The 10,925-nt window shown below is 46.1% G+C and overlaps 1 protein-coding gene across 1 annotated transcript in view; it reads right to left on the bottom strand.

Moving 5' to 3' along the window:
* Positions 1-10,925, bottom strand: part of LOC135826230 (exocyst complex component 4-like) — a 32,031-nt gene extending 21,106 nt beyond the window's left edge. Inside the window, exons 1-5 of the mRNA XM_065338860.1 lie at positions 10,753-10,925; positions 10,564-10,610; positions 6,222-6,307; positions 5,760-5,822; positions 5,326-5,464 (exon numbers count right to left, since the gene is read on the bottom strand). Of these exons, the coding sequence (XP_065194932.1) occupies positions 5,326-5,464; positions 5,760-5,822; positions 6,222-6,307; positions 10,564-10,610; positions 10,753-10,773 (356 nt within the window). The 5' untranslated portion in view covers positions 10,774-10,925. The remainder of the gene's footprint in view (positions 1-5,325; positions 5,465-5,759; positions 5,823-6,221; positions 6,308-10,563; positions 10,611-10,752) is intronic.

Here is a 10,925-nt window from a genome sequence, read left to right as displayed (position 1 = left end):
GGATCACCGCTGGCCTACAGCAAAGGCTTCTGGTCTAACCCATTTATGGACAGTCCACGTGCTTCCCCGATTAAAAGTCACACTTGATTATAAGTCGCACCTCCACTTTCAGGTCTGTGCCATATGGTTTCAATATACAGGTCTACCCTCGTTAGTAGATAACCCCCGGGGGGTTTCAAATTGTTTGTCTTTAACGAGTATTATCTACTGTCCGGACGTGAATGTACGCATTTCAGGCGTCAGGGGATTTTGACCGTTGTCTACTAATGAGGTTTGTCTCGTAACCGATGTCGTACTAACGAGGGTAGACCTGTACAGTCGACCTACCCTTATAACAATAACCTCTATAACGATAACCTCTATAACGATAACCTCTATAACGATAACCTCTATAACGATAACCTCTATAACGATAACCTCTATAACGATAACCTCTATAACGATAACCTCTATAACGATAACCTCTATAACGATAACCTCTATAACAACACTACCCTTTAATTAATATAACGATAACCTCTATAACGATAACCTCTATAACGATAACCTCTATAACGATAACCTCTATAACAACACTACCCTTTAATTAATATAACGATAACCTCTATAACGATAACCTCTATAACGATAACCTTTATAACGATAACCTCTATAACGATAACCTCTATAACGATAACCTCTATAACGATAACCTCTATAACGATAACCTCTATAACGATAACCTCTATAACAACACTACCCTTTAATTAATATAACGATAACCTCTATAACGATAACCTTTATAACGATAACCTCTATAACGATAACCTCTATAACAACACTACCCTTTAATTAATATAACGATAACCTCTATAACGATAACCTCTATAACGATAACCTCTATAACGATAACCTCTATAACGATAACCTCTATAACGATAACCTCTATAACGATAACCTCTATAACGATAACCTCTATAACGATAACCTCTATAACGATAACCTCTATAACGATAACCTCTATAACGATAACCTCTATAACGATAACCTCTATAACGATAACCTCTATAACGATAACCTCTATAACGATAACCTCTATAACGATAACCTCTATAACGATAACCTCTATAACGATAACCTCTATAACGATAACCTCTATAACGATAACCTCTATAACGATAACCTCTATAACGATAACCTCTATAACGATAACCTCTATAACGATAACCTCTATAACGATAACCTCTATAACGATAACCTCTATAACGATAACCTCTATAACGATAACCTCTATAACGATAACCTCTATAACGATAACCTCTATAACGATAACCTCTATAACGATAACCTCTATGACGATAACCTCTATGACGATAACCTCTATGACGATAACCTCTATAACGATAACCTCTATAACGATAACCTCTATAACGATAACCTCTATAACGATAACCTCTATAACGATAACCTCTATAACGATAACCTCTATAACAACACTACCCTTTAATTAATATAACGATAACCTCTATAACGATAACCTCTATAACGATAACCTCTATAACGATAACCTCTATAACGATAACCTCTATAACGATAACCTCTATAACGATAACCTCTATAACGATAACCTCTATAACGATAACCTCTATAACGATAACCTCTATAACGATAACCTCTATAACGATAACCTCTATAACGATAACCTCTATAACGATAACCTCTATAACGATAACCTCTATAACGATAACCTCTATAACGATAACCTCTATAACGATAACCTCTATAACGATAACCTCTATAACGATAACCTCTATAACGATAACCTCTATAACGATAACCTCTATAACGATAACCTCTATAACGATAACCTCTATAACGATAACCTCTATAACGATAACCTCTATAACGATAACCTCTATAACAATATTACCCTTTAATATAACGATTTTTTTTCCTGCCAAACCAAATCACTCCATTGACTTGTGTATACAATGCCTTACCTCTATAACAATATTGCTATACGGTATTACCCCTATAACGATATAAAATGGGCTGACCAATCCACATTTTCCATTTTATAATAATATTTAGCAGGGAATATGTAGAGCCCACTATCCAGGTAGAGGAAGCTTCACTTGATAAGTCGCTGGGACATGACGAAATGCAATGGGGGTACCAGTGGGCACTTTGCGGTGTACATAATGTGCATGTACGTCAGTTTTTTTGTGCTACGGAGAGTGTAAAGAATGAACAAAATCCATGCATTATGACGTATGTATATGAAATGAACCAGTTACCCTTATAACAATATTAGCCATGCCTCGACGTACTAGTAATACAAGGACTGCCGTTCCCGAGAAGCTGCCTCTGCCTCCTCACAACCTCAGACCCTGGCCGATGCTCACGCCGCCGATCCGGCATTGCAAAGCGACTTTCCCAACGGTCCTTCAGCGGTGTCCGTTTCCCAAAGCACTGTTGCTCCACAGGTTGCAATGCACGGACACCTCTCACAACAATCGATGATCCCTGCCGAAAGCCACGATCGCCGAAGTGCTGACGGAAATCCTACCAACGTTGCTGGACTCTCAGTGCCGCGTGATGACCACACTGGCTGTATCCACACCGGTATTGCCTGTGATCAGCAACCCCATGGCAACCTCAAGCACATCGGAACCGGCCACAGCTGCCTGGCCGCTACAATTAACGGACCAGCAGCTCCCAACCACCACAATCCCGCAAGAGGACACGGGACAGAATCCTTTCCGATCAGTTTGTAGAACTGTCTGAGTTGTTGGCGGAGTCAATTGGCTTGGCTCCAAACCCCTCTAGCACAGGAGTACAAATGCAACTTATGGGCAGCACACCTGTACACCTAACTCAGGAGTTCTCTCCCAAAGCTTCCACACGGTGCCACGTGTGCGATCTTGCGACGTGGCAGGGGCTTGGACTGTAGTGCTCCACACCATCCTACAAGCAGCCCCAGCAAGAGCCTCCAAACTCATTGGGTACCAGGCCATCATCACCGAAGTCAACCGAAAAATAGTCCCGGGTGGATAGCTAGAATACACTCGGCAATTCCACCGCACACTGAAAGGACATACAAGGAGAAAGGGATTTGCTGACAGAGCACAGGAAACCGAAGGTACCTGTGAGAGCATGCACGGTATTCGTTGCTCTAACTTCTGTCTTACATTCCTTGTTGCACCCGCCGGCTACCATGGCTCATTGATGGTCTCCCGACATGTAATACATTCCCTTTGACTTTGTGTCACCGCCAGATCCTTTTACTTCTGGTGTCCGTTTCATGTTCATCTATTGCTCGCTTGCGCGCTGGCATGCAACTGGCGTGCTCTCATGCGTACAGTGCGTACAACGAAGAACTACGTCAGTTCCAGTTAGTTTTTTAGAGTTGGCCGTGGAACAAACTTGTGTTTTTTCGCTCTCCCACATTCTCTGCTTCTTCTCCAATAATTATATGAACACTGTTCGCCAAAGAACTCAGTGTGGACGTTGTTGCGAGTGCGTGTCCGGGAGTGAGTTGGGGCGGTCGTGATTATCTAACAGCTTGGTGCCGAAACCCGGTTTGGTGGAGTAGCAGTGTGCAATACGATGTCGACGTTGAAATTTGATAGTTTTGTTCGGCCGTTTCGTGGAAAAGGTGATAACCTTGCTGCGTTTTGGTCTAAGTTCCTGGTCCTTGGAGAACTGCACAAATGGGACTCGGAGGAAAAACAGATGGCGCATCTGCCATTGTTGCTGGATGGTCCTGCGTTCCTGGTGTTTGACCAGTTGTCCGCAGAGGATCGGAAGAAGACCGCGGCGGTGAAGGCTGCTTTGGAGGCGGCGTTCGCGCCCAGCCCGGCGGAGTCCTACCATCTATTCGTAGGGCGGCAGCTGGCCCTGGATGAGCCTGTCGACGCCTACGTGGCAGACCTGACGCGCCTGCTGACATTGTCAGGCCACAAGGTTGCTGCGGATGGGAAAGACCCGTTGCTCGTGGAGCAGTTGATCAGCGGTCTACCACAAGAGTATGGGAAAACCGTCCGGCTGGCCAACGCCATGAAGAGCCTTACCGTCGCGGAGCTGACTGGACAGGTGAGGACGATGCAGTCAGCGGCAGGGGTCGCTCAGGCGGTGGCTGCAGCCCGATCTGGTCCCCCGCCACAGAGTCAGTCGTTGATGTGCTATGGCTGTGGCCAAGTGGGTCACATGCGTCGTAGCTGCCCGAATCAGCAGCGTCGTGGCGGTGGACAGCGCGGTGGCGGTGGACAGCGAGGTGGCGGTGGTGGGCCCCCACAGTCGACTTGGCCAAGGACGACCACGGATGCTCCAGCCAAGAGGAGTGGACCCACGTGCTATCGCTGTCATCAGGTGGGCCACCTGAGGAAAGACTGTCCTCAGAGGTCAGATTCTGGACGTGTGGCCGCCACAGCAGCAGCCCCAGCAGCGTCGCACCCGCGGACGGATTTCTGCCTGGCTATGCCCCGGCCTTCGTCGCAGCTGATTCGAGTTGCAGTGGAGGTGCAGGTCGAAAACGCGCATTGGAGCCGCCAAGCGTCGGTTGTCGACACGGGTTGCATTATCTAACATACCACATATTTGAAGCTGGGCTTTTTTAGCCTACGGTACTAAACTTACTAAAGTCCGCTAGGCGCATCTTTTGGAAAATTTCCAAAGTGCTAACAGTGTTCACTTTCTGTATAATTTTCTCATAAGGGAAAAGCAGCTCCACAGAGAATATTGTATGGATGCACGTGGTCGATTCTATTTTTTAGCACACTACATCTTGTAAGATTAGTATTATTCTGGAAATTATCACGGTTAGCACCTCACACCATCCCCAAGGTCGTCTGTATAACCCTTTCCTGCAGTTTTGTGTTCAAGCCTCTTTGATATGTTTGCAGAAGTCTGCATTTCGCAAAGTTTGCTGAAGTTACTGTTGCTGTATGCCTGGTTTCTTATAACGGTCGGAATTTCTTTTTCCACAATCCTCTTCAGCTGGTCCTTAGCTCCCCGTACACGAAGTTTGGGTAAAAAATATTATTGAGAGACATCCATTTTACAGCAGTTTATGTGCCGGCGTGCATATATTATTACGTGAAGGTGGTCTGTCACCTTTTAAACTAATAAAGTTCATACACACGATAGGCTAACCATCAGACGACTGTGTGTGGGCCTGCAGTGGGCCGCTAAGTTAGCACTTATAGCCCATGACGACATGCGACAACAATGCAAGACAACATAATACTTCGAAGTAGAAGGAACGCGCACATCTAGAGTCTGGTGCTCACTAAGCAACGCCCAAGCTGCGCAAAGACACCCCCCCCCCCCCCCCCCTCAGCTTACATGCGGTCGAGCATCTTCAGGATCTGCTTGTTCTCCAAGCTCTCGATCCACAGCTTGCGCAGGCTGTCCCGCTTGCAGTGTAGCAACTCCTTGCACTCCTTCAGACTGTCCTTCAGCAGGTGAATTCGCTTCATGGATGCTGCATAGCAGAAACAGCAGCAGCAGCAGCAACAACAAACAGTGCACACACTGGTGACAGACGTATAGGATGCAACCTGTCAAACGATGAGCATACGCCAGTATGTCAAGCCAAACCGTCAGAAAACTCGGAAGCGGTAAAACACAAGCAAAACCTCTTTCTCCCTTCCATCCATGACTACAATCTACAGTAACGTATCACCCCCCCCCCCCCCCCCCCCCCACACACACACACACTGTGGCACACCTGATCAGAACTTTAGTTTGTTCCCAATCAGCAGTATTCAGCAGCTCACCTGTTACTTGGGCATCAATCTTGGTGAACGTATGCACAGATTCCTTGAGGCGATCATGGTTCTCTAAAACAGCACAAAATGCACATGGCACAGTACTATCCAGTCATGCCTACGCTTCAGTGCTACTAGTACGTTCCAGTCATGCCTACGCTTCAGTGCTACTAGTACGTCTAATACGGAGAAGACACCTGCAGGGAATTACAAGCTGGCATAGATGATGCACAGGCACAGCCGGTCGCGTATGCCCGCACAGCACTGTGATACGCACGCATGGCATGTGAAGCGAGAGAGCATGATCTCACTAGGGCCTTCACTTTACCGATTGTGGCTTGGTGTGCTTGGTGTGCTCATGATCCATACAGCAGAGTAAACTTCACATACACACACACATCTTTCTACGACCTACCGTCGACAATGTTGTTTCTACGACCTACCGTCGACAATGTTGTTTCTACGACCTACCGTCGACAATGTTGTCCAAACGCTCATCACACTCGGCAAAGTCGCGTTCGATTCTTTTCTTCTCCACTTCCCGCCGGCGAGGATTGCTGCAAGCAATGTATCAAGTCGCAAGTATCGTGAAAACAAGAAATAGCGCCAAGTCAGTTTTTGATCAGTACACGCATACATCAGTACGCGCATACACCAGTGCACGCATACATCAGTACACGCATACATCAGTACACGCATACATCAGTACACGCATACATCAGTACACGCATACTTCAGTACGTGTATACATCAGTACACGCATACATCAGTGCACGCATACATCAGTACACGCATACATCAGTACACGCATACATCAGTACACTCATACATCAGTACACGCATACATCAGTACACGCATACATCAGTACGTGTATACATCAGTACACGCATACATCAGTACACGCATACATCAGTATGTGTATACATCAGTACGTGTATACATCAGTACACGCATACTTCAGTACACGCATACTTCAGTACACGCATACTTCAGTACACGCATACATCAGTACGTGTATACATCAGTAGACGCATACATCAGTACACGCATACATCAGTACGTGCATACATCAGTACACGCATACATCAGTACGTGTATACATCAGTACACGCATACTTCAGTACACGCATACTTCAGTACGTGTATACATCAGTGCACGCATACATCAGTACACGCATACATCAGTACACGCATACATCAGTACGTGCATACATCAGTACACGCATACATCAGTACACGCATACATCAGTACACGCATACATCAGTACACGCATACATCAGTACACGCATACATCAGTACACGCATACATCAGTACACGCATACTTCAGTACGTGTATACATCAGTACACGCATACATCAGTACGTGTATACAAGTACATCAGTACGTGTATACATCAGTACACGCATACATCAGGACATGAATGGTCCAGTGCGGAGAGTACAACTGCCGTGGTGCGGAGAGTACAACTGTCGTGGTGCGGAGAGTACAACTGCCGTGGTGCGGAGAGTACAACTGCCGTGGTGCGGAGAGTACAACTGTCGTGGTGCGGAGAGTACAACTGTCGTGGTGCGGAGAGTACAACTGCCGTGGTGCGGAGAGTACAACTGCCGTGGTGCGGAGAGTACAACTGTCGTGGTGCGGAGAGTACAACTGTCGTGGTGCGGAGAGTACAACTGCCGTGGTGCGGAGAGTACAACTGCCGTGGTGCGGAGAGTACAACTGTCGTGGTGCGGAGAGTACAACTGTCGTGGTGCGGAGAGTACAACTGCCGTGGTGCGGAGAGTACACCTGCCGTGGTGCGGAGAGTACAACTTGGATACTGAAACGTGAACATCTCCATCCATCCTGATCTTCCACTACCAAAAGACCACATAATGTCAGTACAGTACTGTCGGGTGGCAAAAAACTGTTGGCCAGCCTCCTTTTGTAGGCCATTGTTATGTATAGGGTATTACCCAAGTACGAGGGTGTTACCTCCCGAATATCATCCCGACTGCGTAGCAGGAGGGATGATATGAGGGTACGGTAACACCCGAGTACGCGGGTCAATATCCTACTTATCCCAGGTACATCTACGCATTTTGGGGATCGACGCAACTGCGTTCTGAATACAATTACCAAGGTACAGCTATACCAAAAACAAGATGCTGCCTTTCTTTTCAATCCAGTCACGGTTTGAGAGCGATGGAGCTCGGGAGACAAGTTGCATTTTAGTAGTTGGACTAGAGAATTGACGAAGATTGCACTGTTATGATACATAGTCATTTGGTTCAAAGTAAGGCCCATACTTCAAGTCACGGCGAGATACAACGTCATTATGGATGCTGGTGCTGACTTCCTTGTCATTGGATCGGTGTGGAACTTTCAACGGTTTGGGATCCTTACTGAACACTGTCCGTGCAGGCAGTAACCACATTGTACATATCGTCGGACATTGGCACCAGTGAGTAAAGTGCATTTCGTTGTATCAAGACTCTTGGTTGTATCACTATCGGCCACTATGCAATCAGAAGAACGTTGATCATGTTATATTATTGGCATACTGGATTTGTAGCAGCATCTACGTTTTAGATTGTTCTTGTGGTAATCGTACTGGATACAATGTCATGATAATCACTGTGGCCGGTCGCATCTTGCATCCATATCTTATCTACATCACACATGGATTGCTGAGCTCTTCTTCTTTCACACTGTTGAATATTCTGTACAAGATTTTTCCTCTCACTTTCACGTCTTGTACTTCTCGAGTTGTTACGGTATCTCTCCTTGCAATTAGTTATTTTCACTCGGCTGGTGATACTTTGTGTAGTTTTCGAGTTTACAAAGAGTGAATGAGAACAGATGCACTTCGAAGTCTCCTTTGTGTCGTAGTGTTGAGTTGAACAGTGATTGGAGTTCGTTGTTTGTTTGTGTGGAATCTGGTTTTGGACGTAGTCGCGGAGGTAAGTTCTCTCCGTTCACTTTTACTGTACCGACGGTGCACTCTGCATTGGCATGCTCCCACCCTCTCACGGTTCTGTGTAGTGCATTTTGTCGCTGGGTTCTGATCGAAAGGACTCCAGTGGCAAGATGCATTGCATCGAATCGAGAGGGGGTGCCAATGCAGGGTGCACCGTAGTAGGTACGGTAAAAGTGAACCCAGTTAATAATGAATATCATCCCGCGTGGGATTGTATTGGCTATTATTTCCCGGTCAGCAAGGCTCCTGATTGGCTGAAACAGGCCTATAGTACCGTACCATGGGATAATGTCATGTACTATAATAGTCTATGCACAGTGGAGTCACCGTGTATACTTTGGTATGCTATACGTGGTGAAAATCATAGCCCGTTCGTTCTTCGGCACTCCGTTCTTCGGCACCCGACTGTACTGTACACACTTTCATAGCGCACATTTCTCCTACTTTACCCATCAATGGCTAGAACACTGTGGAGCTACCGACTACTTTATCTATTTCCAGCCCGGGGTATTGGACATACACAGTCACTGCGATATTGACCCTGCCACTATGCTAACGGGTCAAGGTGTACAGCGCAGTGTCCAACCGAGAGAAGAGAGAGAGAGAGAGAGAGAGAGAGAGAGAGAGAGAGAGAGAGAGAGAGAGAGAGAGAGAGAGAGAGAGAGAGAGAGAGAGAGAGAGAGAGAGAGAGAGAGAGATGGAGAGAGAGAGACAGACAGACACAGAGAGAGTGTGTGTGTGTGTGTGTGTGTGTGTGTGTGTGTGTGTGTGTGTGTGTGTGTGTGTGTGTGTGTGTGTGTGTGCGTGCGTGCATGTGTGTGTATGTGTGTGTGTGCTTACCGATCTGGCCTGCAGGTAGCCTTGTGCAGATTGCGCAATACCTCTCTATTCTCAACCAAAGCATGCACTAGCAAACCAATTCTTGTTTCACCCACGAACTCGTCATGGAGAAGATTTAAAAAAGACTATGAGTGATGGTCAGCCCATTTCTTCTTCTCTTTAGTCACATAGTGGTAACTCCTCCGGCTTCCGGTAATAAGAAGCTCGCTGGGAAATCATGTATTCCATTGAGCTAGCTATTACCACCTGTAGCTTTCATGGTTTATCCGTGTTTGCAATACAAGAGGACTTATACACGTTACTCAATGTGAGTGGACCTTGAACTTCTTTATTTATATAACACCCTTTTAAAACCTTTCATGGAGGTTCCACTCTCCCAACCGACGATTTGACTCCCGCCCCTGGACGATGACAACCACATTTGGACCTTGATCTGATCACGAATGTGCCACTGACTCACTGCACTGATAGTGCCCCCCCCCCCCCATGCACACACACACACACACGCACACGCACGCACACACGCACACACACGCACATGCACTTTATTATTTTAATCTTAATATTCAGCTCTATTGCTCTGCTGGCCATGGCAGCTTATAGTTTTTGTTGTAGAGCATAATGAGGTTACAACGATGTGTCACCAGGCGTTTGACATCAGTTTATTTGGCAAAGAAATAGAGAAGACTGGTGGTTGTTGCACGTGCATCGATGCACATGACTGCTGCACTCGTATGTGATCTCATAATGTGATCTACTATCACAGAATATGTAGAAATGTAATTGCAAACAATGTCGTGTATAATTTCTAGAACAAATTATTTTATCTGCATGCTGCTTTTGACCCGCTAACTTTTCACACTTGTAGCGTGATGTTTATCTCCCTCAATTCTTTCCCCATGTAATTGCAGTCTAAGTCATTTTTTACATTGAAGAAATGACGTGCATTTCCAAAATTATTAGATTGTAGCGTACAGCAGCAGCAGCAGGAGCGTTTCGACATGTACTTACTCTTCATAAGACAAACTCTCGATCACCGCATCTAGGAGCATACCGCCCTATTGAAGACGGATCGGGATGGTGTCACCAAAGCAAGGGAGCAAGTCCAACACGACAATGCACAAAGTAAGTAGTAGTGTGACACCAGGATGCTAGCGAGCGTTCACAACGCGTATGTTCACCACTACACCGGTGACTTACCTGGGCTGCACGGGAAGTCATGGTGGATGATCGTTGCGATACCCTCCACACCAGAGGCAGGCAGGCCTGCAGGGTTGCTCACGCTAATGATCACATACAGTTGTTGGAATGAATTGGTGAAAAGATGGTATTACATGACTGTACTACTTTCACAAACCTGACATTTTTACGTT

Source organism: Sycon ciliatum, chromosome 1 (assembly GCF_964019385.1).
Source record: "Sycon ciliatum chromosome 1, ocSycCili1.1, whole genome shotgun sequence".
Lineage (NCBI taxonomy): Eukaryota > Metazoa > Porifera > Calcarea > Leucosolenida > Sycettidae > Sycon > Sycon ciliatum.
This window is presented reverse-complemented; position numbering and strand designations above follow the sequence as displayed.